Genomic DNA, 18,964 nt, shown 5'->3' on the forward strand with positions numbered 1-18,964 from the left:
TCTGTGTATCTGTCTGTAGCATAGTAGCTCCTAAACTAATGAACCGATTTTAATTTTGTTTTTTTTTGTTTGAAAGGTGACTTGATCGAGAGTGTTCTTAGCTATAATCCAAAAAAACCGGTTCAGCCGTTTGAATGTTATCAGCTCTTTTCTAGTTACTGTAACCTTCACTTGTCGGGGGTGTTATAAATTTTTAATTTACACTTGTGTTACCTTAACTATACTGTAGGTATAGGTAATCAGAGAGTTTCCATTATCCCTGCATCCACATATCGGCCAAGTCATGCATACGTACATTATTGCAACACAAGTTCGGAGAGGAACATGTGAATAGCCGTGTTTGCGCTTGGTATTTGAAGAAAAAAGAGAACTTTTGATATTTTTGGTTTAATCAAAACTAATTAGCGTGTACAATATGCGATTTTGAAAACAACGATATTATATAAAACGAAAAGCGAATGTCGAATGTCCATTTTAATTGACGTTTTGAAAAAGTCGACGACACAGCTACGTGGACCAATCAGGTTGGCCCACGCCCGCGGTCAGCGTTCCGATCTACGACGCCGCAACATGCCCCCGGCCTTGGAGCTCTTGGCTTCCAAGACTGTCCTCATCAGGGTCGACTAATGGGCAGATCTTTGCGTAAGCTCGCCTCACAAGCCCGGATGCAGTTTGTATTTCCGCGACTCTTGAGATTCCATCCTTCCCAGGTATGTTTCTGATGACTCGTCCGAGATGCCATTTCAACGGCTGGAAGTTGTCCTCTTTGATGATGACCATAGTGTTGGGTTTGAGGTCTTGCGTGTTTAGTCTCCACTTCGTCCGTGTTTGCAGTTCGGATATGTATTCTTTCGACCAGCGTCTCCAAAAGTGTTGTCGAATTTGCTCAACCCTCTGGTACCGATCGAGTCTATGCGTGGGCGTCTCCACCAGGTTGTCGTAGGCAGGTGCGGTGAGCGTACGGCCAACCAGGAAATGAGCAGGACTAAGAGGAAGGAAGTCGTTAGGATCGGAAGACATTGGGGAGAGGGGACGAGAATTCAGGACAGCTTCAACTTGTGCTAATACTGTGCTGAACTCTTCGTATGTGAGATGCGCGTTGCCGACCACGCGGCGAAGGTGGTACTTGCACGACTGTACTCCACGTTCCCACAGTCCACCAAAGTGGCTGGCATATGGCACTATGAATTTAAATTTAATTTTTTGTTGATTTGCGTATTCAATAATGTCAGAACTACAGCGTTCTAAAAATTGCGCGAATTCGTTTTTAAGGCCGACCATGGTGCGGCCATTATCAGACCACATTTCAGCGGGTTTTGACCTGCGTGAGACAAAGCGGTTGAGTGTGAGACAGTACGCTTTAGTAGTAAGATCACTCACCAGCTCCAAATGCACAGCGCGCGTAACGAGGCATATAAAAATGCAATTGTATGCCTTTGTAGTTTTAGCTCCCCTACCTTTTCTGGTCAAAACGAACACTGGGCCGGCATAGTCAACGCCGCATCGAAAGAACGGAAAAGTGGGTGTAATCCTCTCGCTGGGAAGATTTCCCATCAGAGGGGTAAGTGTTTGACCTCACAGGCGCTTACACACCACGCAGTCATGAACTACCTTTCTAGCGAGATTTCTGCCTGCGATTGGCCACCAAGATTCACGAAGGTGAAAAAGAAGCGCCTGCGGAGCTGCGTGTAGCAAGGATTTGTGTTCGTGGCGCAAAAGAAGAAGCGTGAAATGATGTTTGCCTGACAGTAAAATTGGGTGTTTTTTATTATAGTCGAACTCTGAATAGTCCAACCTGCCGCCAACTCGCAACAGTTTATTGTCATCAATAAACAGATTTAATTTACTTAAATTATGTTTATTTTTTAGCGCGCGATTGTTGGCTATTGACTTGTACTCAATTGGAAAAGATTCCAGTTGAGACAGCCTAACCAACAAGTTGTCGGCTTCTCTCAGTTCATCGACGGTAAGAACGCCCGACCGCTTATTAAGTTTATTGCGCGTATTATGTAAAAACCGTAAAACATAAGCAGTTGAGCGTCTCAGCCGGCTGAACTGAGAGAATCGTTGGAAATCGATAATGGATCCATCTTCAGAGCTCGACCTATCCTGGGCTACTAACGCGGTGACGTCACTACCCTTTATTTCAGGTAAGTCATTTGACTGATCTTCGTGCGTGTAAAAGGGAGGTACGTTTTCACAGTCAAATTCACTGTCACGAAGGAAGGCTGGCCCTTCCCACCACAAATTAGACGAAGAGAGCTCCTCGAGATTCACAACCCCACGCGAAACGAGATCAGCTGGGTTCTCCTTCCCGCTTACATGACGCCACGGGAGATCCTTCGTCAAATCGTGAATTTCTATCGTCCTATTTTGAACGAACGTTTTTAACAATCGTGGCGGCATGCGCAGCCAACCTAAGACAATTGTCGAGTCCGTCCAAAATATTACGTGATCGAAGTTGCAGTGAAGTGAATCGCGAACCTTGTTATAAAGGCGAGCGCCCACTAGAGCACCGAGAAGCTCTAACCGTGGGATGCTGACGGTTTTTAGCGGTGCAACCTTCCCTTTAGAACAGAGCAATTGCACTTTGACCGTATTAGCGCTTACGGTCCTTATATAAACGCACGCGCCGTACGCGGTTTGAGAAGCGTCGCTAAAAATATGCATCTCGGTAGATATAGGATCAATATCCATGACATATCGAGGAACGCGTATCGTATTTAGGATCGACAGCGAAGCGAGAAACCGGTTCCACTGACGCGTACGATGTCGTCCCAGTCCAATTTTAATAACCACAACTGTTGTAATAACATTTTTGCAGTCAAGATGAACGGACTGAAAATCCCCAGTGGATCGAAAATTTGAGATGCGTATGATAGAATTATGCGTTTAGTTATAGGTTCATTCCTAGACTCAAATTCTGAATTGAAATAAAATTCGTCGCTGTCATTAAGCCAACCAATACCTAATGTTTTGTGATTTGTATTTTCCGCGAGTATTTGCTTAGAAGCGCACGACGATGACGTCATCTCGGGTTCACACGTAAAATTGAAGATCCACTTGCGTAGTGGGAAACAACCAGCTTGCAACGTCTTGGTTGTTTCTTCGCACAATTTTAATAATGTTTCATTGTCGTGAGAACCCGTGATCATGTCGTCGACGTAAAAATCTTCATTGATAATTCGCGACACTTCGGGATTGGTTGCTTCGCATACAAGTTGTTTTAGGCAGCGACAACTTAAAAACGGCGCGGACGCGGTTCCGTAGGTGACCGTGTTGAGTCGATAGACACCGAGTGGCTGCGTGGGTTCGTCGCGCCAGAGAATCAGCTGAAGATCTCGCTGCTTTTCATCAACAAGGCACTGTCGGTACATCTTTTCGATGTCTGCGCATGCGACGTACCGATGTTGCCTGAAGCGCAATATAACTGAAATTAGGTCGCCTTGGATAGGCGGGCCTACCAACTGTAGGTCATTATAGCTGATTCCCGTGCTAGAAACGGCCCCAGCATCGTAAACAACTCGAAGTTTAGTAGTCGAGTGATTTTCGCGAAATACGCCGTGATGCGGCATAAAATAATGAGGGGTTCCGTAGGTCGAAACGCGAGTCATGTGACCTAGGCTCTCATACTCATGAAGAAAATCTGCGTATAATTTTTTGTAAGCGGGCGCGCGTTCTAACCGCTTTTCTAACGCTAGGAAGCGTCGTTCCGCCTGTGGAAGTGATTCGCCCAAAAGATCGGGTGATGACTTAAGAGGTATGCTAACAATAAACCGTCCCTCGTCATTGCGCGTCGTAGTACGAGTGAATAGTTCTTCGCAAGCACGCTCAGCATCCGTGCGCGTATCCCGATCCCGAGGCAGCTCCTCGATCTCCCAGAATTGGCGTAATTGCGTGTCTATCGATTGCGTGAAATTACACTGAATAAGCCTATCGTTGCGCGTATTAAATACGATAGGTCCCGATATTATCCAGCCTAAATGCGTATTTTGTAAATAAGGTCCGTTAGGTAACCTTATATTACCTTCGTGTATTAATTCCCAAAATATATCTGCGCCGATTAAAATATCAATTTTTCGAGAATCAAGAAAATGCGGGTCTGCCAGCTGTAAACTATTAGGTATACGAAACTTCGCGCGTTCATAATGTACAGCGGGCAACGTACTTGAAATTAGCGGCAATATGAAACAATGTATTTTAGTAGTGTAGGTAGATATGCGCGATTTAATCTCAATGTCGCATGATTTCGTGCATTGCGTCACTGAATTACCTACACCTCTTATTTCGTGAGTGGACTGTAATAATTCTACCCCTAGTTTTTTACTAAAGGCTTCGGTTATGAAACTGCGTTCGCTTCCGTTATCTAATAATGCATTTGCGAGTAAATAAACATTATTTCGAGTTCGTACTTCGATTAGCGCGGTGGACAACAAAACCGGTTGCAAAGAACGATGTGTGCGTTTATCGTTACTGTGTGCATTATTTGCATAGCACACTGCATCCGCGGGGTTGAGGAGCGGCGCGGCGCCGCTCGGGAGCGACACCGCGCGAGCGCCGGTCATCAGTTGCCGATTATTATCGAATGACGAGTGCATTGTTAGGGAACCGCTAGTGTTACCTATCGTTTTCGTATCATCCGGGGGATGATTTAAATCATCCGAAGGATGAATTAGGGAATTATGCTTTTAAAACAACGACGGCAACCGCCAAATTTGCAAAATTCAGCAGTATGGCTACTACTTCTCATGCAATTTTCGCATAATTTCCTATCGCGAAGAAACTTCAATTTCGATTCCAAATTAGAGTGAATGAATTGTGAACATGCGTAAAGTTGATGAGCTCCATTGCACATAACACAGTTTTTAGGCGCGGAGTGACGTTCGTGCGGCTTAGTGCTAGAAACATTGCATTTTGTGGATTTCATTCGATCGTTTTTCGTGTATTTTGATTCTTTATTAATTTGTGATGAATGTAATGTTTCTAGCAGGTCCGCCCGATTTTTTAGGAAGTTAATTAAATCATCAACCTTTAATTTTAGCTTGGAATCGTTATTGTTAGTTATCAAAGTGCCTTTATGCTGTTCCCACTCGCGTTCCGTTGTTTTGTCTAGCTTAGACACAATTATAAAAATAATAAGCGTATCCCAGGAGTCCACCGGCTCCCCTAGGATCTTTAATGCGCGTTGTTAATGTTTTTTAAAATTGTGTCACTAAGTGTTCTTATTGCCACTGGGGACTCTTTACTCAATGGTTGGATATTAAATATTGTTTTTATGTGATTTTGAATTAATAGTCTGTTGTTATTATACCGGTCGAGTAAGAGTTCCCAGGCGACAGAATAATTACTAGACGTGAACTCCAATGCGTCAATAACCAGCTCGGCACTACCCTTCAGGGAGGACTTTAGGTAGTGGAATTTCTGGATGGTGTTAATTTCATCTGAATCGTGTATGAGTGATTGAAATGTATCCCGAAATTCCAGCCAGTGTTCGTATGACCCATCAAAGGATGGCAAAGTTATGGTGGGTAATTTTACAGATCGTAACTGACTATTTTCGCATGTTTTCGAACAAGCTGTGACCTTACTACTGCTACTGCTACCACACCTATTTGATAATAACTCAGCCTGCGACAATGTACTATAGTAGCAGTCCTCGAACTGCTCTCTCTGAGTTAATTGATCATCTAGATCAGTTTCGCTGACACATTCCTCTATCCTAGACTGAATGCTATTGAACTCACGATAAAGATTCGTGGCACCTTCAATGCGTAACTTTAAATCTATTTTGTTCTGAGGCGTTACAACATTTGCATCAAAATTATTAATATAAGTACCAAATTTTGTTAATCTACCTTTGAGAGTGCCACGTTTCTTAATTAGATCGCGTACGAGTAGTTCTAACTTATCATCGTTGAGCCCTAATTGCGGAGATTTGTCGCGATTTGCCATTTTGGGAAAGTGGAAGTACTTACGTGGGAGTACTTACCTTATAGCAGCTAGCAGGTTGCACATGCACGTTTACGAAGGAACAGCACTATATTAACCAAGTGAAGCAACGGGTTGGGTGGTTCCTGGATAGGTTGACCGTATCCTGCGCGTCTCGAAGTCAACGTTTTCGTATATATCCGGTGCAGAAGGTCCACAAATTTATGTTTGCGCTTGGTATTTGAAGAAAAAAGAGAACTTTTGATATTTTTGGTTTAATCAAAACTAATTAGCGTGTACAATATGCGATTTTGAAAACAACGGTATTATATAAAACGAAAAGCTAATGTCGAATGTCCATTTTAATTGACGTTTTGAAAAAGTCGACGACACAGCTACGTGGACCAATCAGGTTGGCCCACGCCCGCGGTCAGCGTTCCGATCTACGACGCCGCAACAGCCGTCAAGCGCTAACAACCACCAAGAAAGAATTTAGCTATCCTGAAGTTTTGTTTATGAAATAAATGGTTGAATGAAAATATAAAACAGAAAGCGACAACGCGTTCCAATCGCATCCTGTGCGTATGTGTAAATACTCCTTAGTAATATAAAGTTATAAATTATTATATTACTTAATTGAGATAACTATTTAGTAGTTAGAGATAAAACCTTTGAAAAGATATCTTTTGAATATCGGCCACGATAAAGGTTACTTTAATCATGATCTGGGATTTTAAATAAACGAATTACGAACCAACGTTCATTGTCGTTATTCGGATCGGAACCTTTGAAAAGTTTCTAAACGAATTTCATTCCCTCCCTTTGGTCCATTAAAATTTTCTTTGCGACTTCATTAGGCACGAAAATTCCTCTGAGGTTCGGTAGTCACCTCAAAAGACATTAGTCAAACTGGATAGAAGGTAGCGAACAAAATGCTTTATTCAGCTATGACATAATTCTTTTGATAAAAAGCGGTCAAGTGCGGGTCGGACTTGCACTCAGATGGTTCCGTACCATCGTACAAAAAACGTAGTAATTTTTGTGATGTAAGCATAAATTCACCGTTTTCGTGTTTTATTCCTAGGGATTTATTCCTTTACTTGTACTGTAAGACCTCCGTACCTACCTTCATGATTCTAGGTCAACGGTAAGTACCCTATAAATTTTCTTGACAGACACGACAGACGGATAGACGGGCAGACAAAATGATCCTATAAGGGTTCCGTTTTTCCTTTTGAGGTATGGAACCTTAAAAAATGATTTAACATCAAAATGAACACGGAAGAATTAGTGAAATAAATAATTGACAGTTTGTGCAAAGTTAATGGTAATGAATGGAATGCATCAAAATATATAGGTAGATACCTGAAGTCGAGTATATTTTACTTAAATCTCCGAGGTGCAAATCCTTTTATTATGAAATATGAAAGTTTTGCCGCAATCTCTATGCTATAAACATTCAGTTGGCACGTCTCGACTCGCTTTTCTGTACGCGAGGCGAAAGCAAAATATCGTCGCATTTCAGCTTGTATTATTATCTAGGTAGGCTATATATATTGTAAGCCTAGATAAAAACTAGTTGCCAGTCTAATATGTGTGATTTCGTAACCATAAAGAGTGGACCAGACCATTTTACAAGGCGGCATCTCAACTCAAACTGTAATTTGGTGATGCTCGACAAAGATCCTATGTCTTGGATCTTGTGTGTATGTAATATGCAAGCACGATTTGTCATACAAATGTCATACTCCTTATACTACCTATTTCAACAAATATTTTGATTTGAAAGAACTGTAGCTATGACAAAGACGTGCAACTGCAGTAGCGCGGCCTTGCAATGTGAATCAACCATGAATCAACAAAGAAATGTATCAAACATTTCTTTGTTTTAAATTTTCTAAAAGCACGTTGGACTTTTAACCACAGCGTGTTTTTTTTCAGGCTCACGGATTGTCAACCTATTAGGTTAGGTTAAGAATATTCCTTATCAATACTAATATCACTGCTAATGTTATAAATGCGTGTCTTTGTTTGTTGGTTTGTACCTTAATACCTTCGCAACGGAGCAACGGATTGACGTGATTTTTGAACCGGCCTGTAGAGTAGCTGCTACTTTTCTTAAGTATCCCGAGAAAGCAATGAGTTTTCATAGAATTTTTAAAAACTTTTATACAGAAGAAGTTGCGGGCATCATCAGCAAGACGTCTTGAAGGTACTGTGTATTATTTTTTCTAGCCAATACTTAGTTTAATTTTGGGCCTAGTAAGTAATATTCAAAATTATTATGACCTTTTTGTTCTAAACAATATGGAATACAATAAATTATGTTTATCCACAGAATCTACAAGGCCAAGTTCTGACACTTGAATTTCTAATAACCTTAATCACGTCCAAAGTGCGAGCAAGTCATTTAATACCGCCCTAATAGTTACCTCGCGTGGTAATAACTTATGATTTAAAGCTTAGATTGGTGGTCTTTACAATTTTAAATTTGCCCGCCTCGTGGTATCGATTAAACCTGTAGACTGCATTATACCTCACGCCACGCTAAGCTTTTATTAGCCAAGTTGCTATTATTTTTTGTATGACTATATAATAAGCTTTCGCTTCTCTTAAATTATATAGGATAAGTTTATAAATAGTACATCTTTTTACAATGATTAAAGGAGCGTTTAAAGGGTGGGCGGTTCAACCCCCACCCATTGCACTATTTGATGTAAGAACTGTAGGTATTAAATACGTTGCTGAAATCATGCAGCAGCACGCAACGATGATCACCTAGGCTCTAAATTTGCACGCATTCATACCATCCCACTAATAATATTATTATCAATGTAAATATGTCTGTTTGTTGCAACGGATCGACGTGAATTTTTTGCACGGAAGAGGTCGTGAGTATCATCTAAGTACATCACACTAATATTATAGAAGCGAAAGTTTGTGTGTATGTATGTGTGTGGGTATGTTTGTAACTACTTAGGCAAATCTACTGGACGGATTAGGCTGAAGTTCGGAATAAGAGTAGATTATATCCTGGATTAACACATAGGCTACTTTTTATCTCCTTAAATCAAACAGTTCCCACGGGATCTTAAAAAACCTAAATCCACACAGACTAAGTCGCGGGCATCATCTACTTAGTTCCTTATAACTTACAACTAGGGCTGCCTTAACCATTTTCTGTTACACCACGCTGCCGTTTCCTTGGTACGTTGTGTATTGGATTTTATTCACATCTTTTTCCTAAAGCTCCATTGTATACAAATCGATTGGAATATGTTACTTAATCCACAGCTTTAAAGTATTTAAACACTAGCTACGCAATTGTTTTTATTGCGACTATATACTACGACTTGCATGTTGAGTCCCTCGTAAACGTGCTACTGGTCGTACTGTATGGACGAAGAGCCCGTGAGGATCAGACCTTCGTTATTCAATAAAAGTTGAAAGTTTCCTTCTTTCTTTTACCCTTAAACTTTAATATGTCTCGGGTATCTGGGAGGGGATTTAAACTAATCTAAGTATCTGGCAATGCATGACTTGATTTCTAATATGTACTATATTTTTGAAGAAAATATATAAAAAAAATGACTTTATATTTTGACGAAAGATTTTGTACGTCTTTGTTTTCTGTTATCTGTCAAAGCCTCGATAGCCCAGGGTAGAGGAGCCAACTGAATTCCGAAAGGTCGGCGGGTCAAACCCCATCCGTTGCACAATTGTCGTACCCGCTCCTGGCTCAAGCTCGACGCTTCATTGGAGGGGAAAGGGGAGTATTGATCATGATTAGCATGGCTAATATTCTTTTTTTTTTTTTTAATCACCATGACCTTAAACTTCATAGTCGCTGATCGTTCCTCCCTGTGTTAGGGACAATGCGCAGAAAAACTTGTAGCTATTATAAAATAACGGAGGTCTGGCCCTCACAGGCTTTAAGTAGGTACGTATGTATTCTGTTATAAAAACGCTTTCAGTTGCAAATGGGACCGTTGAGACGCAAAATTTATGGCGTCCGATGGAAATAGAGCATTCTATTTGAATGCTAACACTGCCAATAAAATCAGATTTGTTCGAGTGATTTCAACCTCATACCTTTATAATATTTTATAAGGTACTTTTAGACGAGAATATATTTTAGATTGAACTTTACTGCATACATTTTTGCAGTTCTCTAATAATAAAATGCGAAAGCTACGGCGAGCTTTTAACTGACCTCTCAAACTTTTCAGACGTGGCTTATATCACATTCGTGTTTGGAACGAATAAAACTAATTGTATTCTTAGACACAAGTACAGACGGACAGACAGGTAGAAAGGCCGACAGACAGACAGACAGCAGAATGACATTAATAGGGCTCCGTTTTTACTCTTTGGGTACGGAACTCTAAAAATCGAGAAAAGGAACTAGTTGCTCAGACAATAGTAGTGAATACACTGCCTCCCTTAAATAATAATAATTATTATATTAAACTTAGTTAGATATGCTTAAAATTTCAATTAAATTTTAATACTAAAGTATTTTAACATAAATTTTTATCTTACCCCTAAAATCAAAATTTATTGTAATTTTAAATTACCCAACTGTACCTTAAAATTGTTTCAGTGAAAAGGTTTGAGTGCCGCTAAGTGTTTACTATCCCCGTCTTTAATCTTCCCCTAATGGCGGTCCAAGGCCTCTAATTACAATAAAAGTACGATCAATATAAAGCTCTTTAGACATTTGCTTCCATCATCTTAATGCGCTGGTAGTTGATAAGTACCTACTTTGACGTAAGATTTTTTTTACACCTTTATCCCAAAGCAACCATGATCCAAACTTGTAGTCTTGTAGTTCGAAAGGTCGGCGGTTCAAACCCCGTCCGTTGCACAATTGTCGTACCCACTCCTGGCACAAGCTTGACGCTTCATTGGAGGTGAAAGGGGAGTAATGATCATGATTAGTATGGCTAATATTCTTACTTTTTTTAAACCACCATGAACAAAACTTCATAGTCGCTGATCGTTCTTTCCTGTGTTGTGGACAATGCTCAGAGAAACTTTCAGCTTTTATAAAATAACGAAGTTCTGGCACGCGCTGGCTCTGAGTCCATAAGCTATACTTGTCAAAATAAGTTAAATGGCTGGCCCGTGAACAGCTAGCAGATAGACCGACAGACAAAGAGACAGACACACCTACGCATTTAAAATATTAAGAATTATATGGATTAACAGTATTCGCATAGTTGCTATCTATTTGCCTTAATGTTTTGGGTAGTTATTAATTAATCTTGTACACCACCTGTTCACCAACTATGATATTTATCATCAATTTGCTTGTTTTAAGATTAATAGGTCTGCTATGTCCACAAAGATTTTCTAACAATCTAGAAAAGTTAAATACCAACATAAGGTATTGTTAACTTTAGGAAAAAATTACTACGTATTATAACTTAAAGTACCTACCTCGTCGCGCTGATTTCGTGTTTTTTGGGTTAATCTCAGAAACTACGGACTTTTATTCGGTTTTCTTCACAAAAAAGAGATATTATCTAAGCAGGTTATGGGTCATAGCCATAGACGACCTAGGTACTTAGTTTTTAGTTTGGTCCTTTTTAGGAACATCAGTTCTTTGAAAATTCCCTCGTTTTTTGGCGATAACTTAATAATTACTTTTGCATTTAACGACTTTTTAGAAATAGGACAGCAGTATTTTACTTTATAGCTTAAAAATAATACGATCGTTAAAATGTTTATTTGTTTAAATCTCGTTTATAAAATAGTAGTTTTATTGGCTGATCCGTGCGATTCGCGGATTTAGGCTATACGTCAGTGCTGCATCACTGGAAACAGGATCCATAGCGGGATTAGTAGTGTGAGATACGGGATCATGGAGGATACAACCATAACTCACAACTGCGAACATTTAACGCGAGCTCGAATTGGACATAAAACAATGTTTGATTTTACAGCCTGGAAAGCGACGGTATATAGTTTATAGGGGATAGAGTGCTGTGTTGGAAGATAAACTTAAGTAGGTTATAAGCTTAATAGTTTAGAATTCCCAACAACAGCTATTCCTATCTACCAATAGGTAAAGTTTATGAGTAGGTACTTACTAAAATATATACGATATGAAAATCCAGTCAATTTAATTCATTAAAAAAATTGTGGTGTTTGTAATTAACCTCATCTCTTGCTCACAAATACAATTCCAAATATTTTTTGGTCTTTTTTCTCATTTTTTCTTGGTTATTTATCCTTTATATTATTAGGTGTTGTTAAAGTGCTTTAATACAAACAATAACAATCATTAAAGCTCTATGTACCAACTGACTTTTTCTTTAAAATATTGAACCTTTGAAGAAAAACCATACCATTTTTACTTTCATAATCAGGCTTACACTTACGGTGCCGAAGTTTTAATGAGGAGTGTGCCACCGAAGTGGTTAACACTTTCATTATAAAATTTTAATATATAGAAAACTTGTCCTACTTTATAAACTGGCTTCAAAATTGAGTAAAATGTTTATATTACACAAAATATAGAGCAGGTAGGTAACAAGAGACAAGTTTTTGTAAATTACAACGTAATTTACAAAAACTTTAGAGCCTCGATAGCTCAACGGTTTAGGAGCGGACTGACTTCCGAAAGGTCGGCGATTCAAACCCCACCCGTTGGACTATTGTCGTACCCACTCCTGGCACAAGCTTTACGCTTAATTGGAGGGGAAAGGGAAGGGGGAAAAAAATTTGGACTTTGTTATATCGTCGCCAAAATTGTTTCCTATCTTGTAAGATACTTGCCTACATCCCATTGGCAAATTTTCTTGCAAAAAATATTATTTCTGGTAAGTGACATGCACTTCAAAAACACTTTTGTGGAAAGTCCTGAATCTACACAAGCAAGCTAAGAGGCTCATGAGTCATTTGTGTTTCATGTTTTAATCCATGTTTACATCCATGACTATGAACATGTTCATAAACGTTATTGGTAAGTACCCATGCAGCTATCTTACATACCTAAATTATCGTCGTAACAAACTTAAAACGTCTGAACTCGAGACGACACTCAAGTTCCACATATTGTGTAGCTAAGTATAACTATCCTAATATATAAAACACGGACAATGTTTCTACCTATATCCGTCATAGACTTTGAACCCATCCAGCCGATGTGCCCCAAACCAGTTTAATTGAAAGGCAATAATGCGAAGATAGTTTCAGTAAAACAATGCATTAGGCACATTCTATTCAAGTAAACTTTTACAAGTGATTTGAATCGTCAAAAGAATCAACTAATGCCCTGGTTGGCAATGACGCCTTTATGTATTGAAAGCTTTTTTTAATATACTTAGTATTGCAATTCCAAAACAATACAACTATAATTGAGAAAATTAAGGCATTATTTTCACTTGTTAATATTGCAGCCAACGACTCGTATAACGAACTGAAAACATTTTCATATTCTGGATATTGTTTTTGTAACTCATCAGCAATAATTATACTATGAACTGTATTTCGAATGGTGTAGGTCCAGAAGCAGGCATTATATAAATCGAAATAATAAAAGGAAAAGGTGACTGACTGACTGATCTATCAACGCATAGCTCAAAGGCGCAGTGGTAAGCGCTGTGGTCTTATTAGTGGGAGGAGGACCTGGGTTCGATTCCCGGTTTGGAATTTATAATTTCTAAATTTCTAGACTGCTCTGGTGGGAGGCTGCGGCCGTGGCTAGTTACCACCCTACCGGCAAAGCCGTGCCGCCAAGCGATTAAGTAAGCGTTTCGGTACGATGCTGTATAGAAACCAAAGGGGTATGGGTCTGCCATACCCCTGCCCTTTCAAGCCCGCTTCCATCTTAGACTGCATCATCACTTACCACCAAGTTAGATTGCAGTCAAGGGCTAACTTGTATTGTTTTAGTAAAAAAAACTTCTGGATTTATGCAGATAGTTGTAAAATCCGCTTAGAAATGATTTTTGAAAATTTAACTCCCAAGACGGTGAAATGGGGTTTAAAAGTGTAGTCCACGCAGTGAAGTCGTGGACATACGCTAGTACACTCTATACAAGCATCGATATCCTGACTAAATTTAAATGACTGGGAAAAATTGGAATTTTAAATTTTAAGTAGTACGTACGATAAATAAAGTCAAAGGACCTTTGCATTTTAGCACATGTCTATAAATTTGTTATACGCCTGTGTAAGACTACAAAAACTGATGAAATAGTAAATAACAAGTTGTTATTGTAATATGGAGCTAAAAGCTTTCGAACCTTTTCATATAAAGACCCATCTCAACGTGTCATTTTAACTTCTTCATATTACAAAGACGGAAACCCACTCATTGTTCAAGTTACTTATTTTGGTAAAATTGGTACTTGGCATACCAATATTTTTATACATTATTTTGTTTAGCAAAACGAAGAGTTTTTAAAAGCTGTTTCTTCGAACAATAAGTACTTATTTAAAAATTCTATGTAAAACTCTCTCGTAAAAAATCTGAAACCCGTACTTTTAATGCGGTCCCGCGTAAATCAAGAAGTGCAACCAGGCAGGTGGCAACCCTTAAGTACAGCGATACAGGATTGATCCTAGCGGGTTACTCCAACGATTAGTAGAGTCATTTTTTATACTATTTCCGTTTCTATACATTATTCAATGTATGGAAATTATACAGGTCGATGGAACTGGTCTTCCTAAACTTGCAAATTTATGCAAGTCGACGACAATACGTCTAACTGTCTTCTCTTCAGATACGTGATCCAAATCCGATTCGGCGCGTCATTTCAGCCGTAAAACGGTTAGCAGTTGGCACATTTGCCGAATAATTCCCTTTTCCCTAAAGGCCTATTCTCGGATACGATGGAATTTGATATTCAAATTCGTTACAATATCGATATAGTAGTACCTACGCGCACCTCTGTGTTCTGAGAGCCGATAGAACTTAATATTCAAAGTCGTTAGAACACTGATGTATGCGCCTTTGTGTTTGCGTCTTCAGTCGTGAAGATTCTTGTTAGGTGTGCCAAATAGATACCTCATCAGTTTCTAGGACATTTCAATGGATCTGAAATTCAATCTCATATCGGTAAGAGATTTAGTTACAAATCTATTTAAAACGTTCTAGAAATTCATTGTATTAGGTTTTAGAATCAAATAGTCATGACTCGGATTTAAAAGGTAATCATTATCACAGTCATTAATTTAATTAATATTGTACTTATTTATTACTAATAAATAATTGTTTTATTTTTATTTTCTAGCTTCTGCCCACGATTTAAGATAAAATGAATGTCAGGATTTTTATCTTGGGGACAGCTAATTCATTTGGTAGCTACCGGGTACATAGTATTTAAAGGTGCTAATATTATTAGTGGTAGTATTTAAATGGCAACCTATGCCACAAAGCGTGGCTTTGGTAAACCCCGCACTAGCAAGACAGACAATATCAAACGAGTTGCAATGAGTCGTTGGATCCAGGCGACGCGAGGCCGCTGCGTGTGCAAGTCTCTGCAAGAGTCCAGCAGTGGAGTCTACGGACTATGATGAAAACAATGTGTTTAAATCTGTATTCAAATATGGCAAGGTCACTAGTCAAGTAATATTTGAATGATGTACTACTTATAACAAATATGGCAAGGTAACTAGTCAAGTAATATTTGAATGATGTAATAATGTACAGAGTGTACTACTGATAGGTACGTTATAACAATTCTAATATCGCTTGTCAAACATACAATATTAAATACACAGCTTAATTTTAATTAGGTTATGAAACTCATTAATACAGCTTTAGATTCAAATAATATATCCTAGACAAGCGTAATTTAATTGGCAAACATGTATGGAGAGGACACATAGGAGATTGGTTTGTGAAATTGTGACAATGATATTACATTTAACACTCTGTTAGCACTCAAACTATCACAATGCGATGACAGTTATAGTCTTATTGTATCGCAAAGCTGGTGATGACAGTTGACATGGGCAATATTTACAGCTTCATATCCACTTCGCGTCAGATGCATTTGACTGGCCGGCTCAGATGTCCGAGACAGGAAGTGACTTGTATCTCTCTAGCGACGCTAAAATTGACCTGGATTTAGTCATGCTAAATCGTATTTCACTGCCCGAATTCGAGAATATAATTCTTCTTACTTATGTATATTTTAGGCGTAACTCAAATGCATAGGTACCTACATCGATTCAAATCGAAACAATTTTATAAAAATCTCTGTAAAGTCATCTTATTTCGAAAATGTAAAGACGCAATTTCAGAATACAAACGTAGGTAGGTATATTAAAAAATTGAAAGAGCACAAGAAAAGAAATAAATTGTCATCTCTACATATTTTGAAACTTGTAATGGCGAATTGAAAAACTTAGCGATTGTTCTTTCCCACCGTCGCATAAGTTTGTCATTTGCGAAGCCTTTTTATCCATGGATATTTTCGCGGCTCGCGCCATAACTTTGTCAAGCCCGAAGTAATCTAAAATAAATAAAGACGAGAGGAAGCTTTCATACGTTTTACGCTTATCGAATTTCCCTTTATGCTCATATGAATAATAACGAAATTTTGTGTTCAGTTTATTTGCGAATTACTTGAGTTTCTTGTTTATGATGACTTTGTCTTGTCTTTTCTAAAAGTGTGCAACCGTATGTAGCAGGTTTGTCTTACATAAAGTATGCCAAGAGGTACCTATTTTATTAAATAATGACATTGTACTTTATTGATACCTTCACTAAACACTAAGTACTTGAATCAGTGCGACACATCTATTTCACCCTGTCTCTTATGGCTGACCGATTTTACAATGCTAGGTCGATGAAAAAAGTCGCGAAAAAAGCGCGACTAGCAAAGTAATTGGTCAAAATTTCAGTGTTTTTGAAAAACAACCTTACAACAAAAAGGAATGCAGTAGATATGGCGTCATTATTTTAGGGTTCCGTACCTCAAAAGGAATAACGGAACCCTTATACGATGATGTAGGTTAAGCTGAAATCGGTCTACCCTGGAAGGGGGGTTTTTATTGACCCCCCCCCCCCCCCTTCAAATAGTTTTTATCAAACTCATAAAATAGATAAACGCTTTGCATGTCGTCTTTGCTTTAAAGATATATTATACTAGCTAAGGCCAAGGCTTCCTACTAGATTGAGTGATGAAAATAATCATTAAAAAGTACAAGTAAATGAAATTAATGATTAAGCTAAGAACTAAGACGATTTGTCTTTGTCTGAGATGATAGCTGAAAAGCGATAATTTATTTTAACCAAGAGTGCAAAGTAACAGTTTTCAATTTAAAAAGTGACATTAACGTGTAAAGTAGGTGTGAGATACCCGTACAATTCATAATTTTCCGAATGTAAAACTAATATTTTTCCTTAGCCGAGACGCTCGGAGAAGCTTCGAGCTGAAGTGTTTTCATTCAATTTCCTAGTGAAATTGGCTCCACTTTCCGCCGTAATTACCTGATAGCTAAATTTATCTGTGCTGACTATTATGCCCCAATAATTGTTTTCAACTAGTCTTTACTTTGAATCTCTTTGTCTGATTATAATAATGGTTATAGGTCCATGAATGTTATAGAAAAATAGGGGCCTAACTGTATTTTCCTATCGCTACTATCCTTTTCAAAAAATTTCTTACCCAAGATATCCTGTAGAATCTGATCAGGAGTATGGTTTAAGGGTTAAATGACAATTCGTATAGCCTTTTCAAGATAGTCCGCTTCCATCTTAGACTGCATCATACCACCAGGTGAGATTGCAAAAAAATCTTTGCTTGTCTACGGAACCTCAAAAAGAACTTAAAAAACTTCATTTATTCAAATCAAGCCAAAATATTATTGTAATACCCTTTTCATTAACATAACTTCACGGAATTGTAGGTAACGTGTAATTTTAAGCAAGGAGGTAACACGTCATGGGGTACTTATGTTCTTATGCTCAAGAGCGCGGGGCGTACACGCAATAGGGTGATCAAGCCCGGAGCCGATAGAGTCAATTGAATTTATTCAGTAATTTCCTGCTCTATACCTAATAGGCAACTTGTAAATTGCGTTTACAAAACGCCTTTAGCTTCCCTGCATATTAACTATGTCAAGGTTCAATTCTACTTCCTTTAGAAGCTACTTAGCTAATGTTAAGCTAATATTCCACAAATTAAAATGAACTAAAATGTCTTAAAGGCCTATAAACTGCCAATAACGAACATTGCTCATTAACTCTATCTTAAAATCAACGCATGTTGAACAAACATTGGTGCACGTGGTAGGCACCTCAGGTTGGCAAATTTTTATCATAGACTGCAATCGTCATTTACAATCATCAAAAATATATTCAAAGGCTAACAACACCGGTTTAAAAAAAATTCGTGGTGTTTACTATAAACGATATGATGACGAACGCACAAAGAAAAACTTCTAATATCTTATAAATATTATTCACTACCCGTATAATAAATGCGAAAGTGTGTTTATTTGTTGATTTATTGGTTTATTGCCAATCCTTCAATCACGTCGCAACGCAGCAACATTTTTGCACCTAAATAGTTTAAGACCTAGAGAGTGACGTAGGCTATTTTTAATCCCAGAAAACAAAAAGTTCTTACGGGATTCTTTAAAACCTAAATCCACGCGTACGAAATCGGACGTATCAGCTGGTATCCAATACTTGAACTTACCTACTACCTGTAATAAAGAAAGGACGTTGTAATCGTCGCATCGCGTGACTGGCTCAGTGCTTAGGCGCTGAGCTTTAGGTTCTTGATAAGAAAGCATGCGAGCGGTTAGCACTGTGAAGTGCTGTTTTGTGTATTTAATCAACTTTAAAGACCTAGACTGTTCGAACAATGGCAGCCTACTGGTTAAGACATTCTGGAGGTCCAGGGTACGATACCGGGCACGGATTTCGTAATTAAGTATGTGCGTTTTAATCATTTAAATATCACTTCTTTAACGATGAAGGATAATATCATGAGGAAACCTGCATGTCTGACTGTTCTTCATAAGGATCTCATAGGTGCGTGAAGTCTGCCAATCCGTTCTTGGTCAG

At 38.6% G+C, this 18,964-nt stretch overlaps 3 protein-coding genes across 3 annotated transcripts; all 3 read right to left on the reverse strand.

Annotated features, from left to right (window-relative positions):
• Window positions 1-555: 555 nt before the first annotated feature.
• LOC123866759 lies at window positions 556-1,380 on the reverse strand. Its single transcript, XM_045908438.1, has one exon. The coding sequence runs from the start codon at window positions 1,303-1,305 to the stop codon at window positions 556-558; it is 750 nt and encodes a 249-aa protein (XP_045764394.1). The 5' UTR covers window positions 1,306-1,380.
• Window positions 1,381-1,575: 195 nt separating this feature from the next.
• LOC123866760 lies at window positions 1,576-2,697 on the reverse strand. The gene has a single exon (XM_045908439.1). It carries the CDS (start codon window positions 2,695-2,697, stop codon window positions 1,576-1,578), a length of 1,122 nt encoding a protein of 373 aa, XP_045764395.1.
• A 26-nt stretch (window positions 2,698-2,723) lies between these two features.
• Window positions 2,724-4,598, reverse strand: LOC123866761. Its single transcript, XM_045908440.1, has one exon. It carries the CDS (start codon window positions 4,596-4,598, stop codon window positions 2,724-2,726), a length of 1,875 nt encoding a protein of 624 aa, XP_045764396.1.
• Between the last annotated feature and the right edge of the window lie 14,366 nt (window positions 4,599-18,964).

This window comes from Maniola jurtina, chromosome 7 (genome assembly GCF_905333055.1).
Source record: "Maniola jurtina chromosome 7, ilManJurt1.1, whole genome shotgun sequence".
Taxonomy (NCBI): Eukaryota; Metazoa; Arthropoda; class Insecta; order Lepidoptera; family Nymphalidae; genus Maniola; species Maniola jurtina.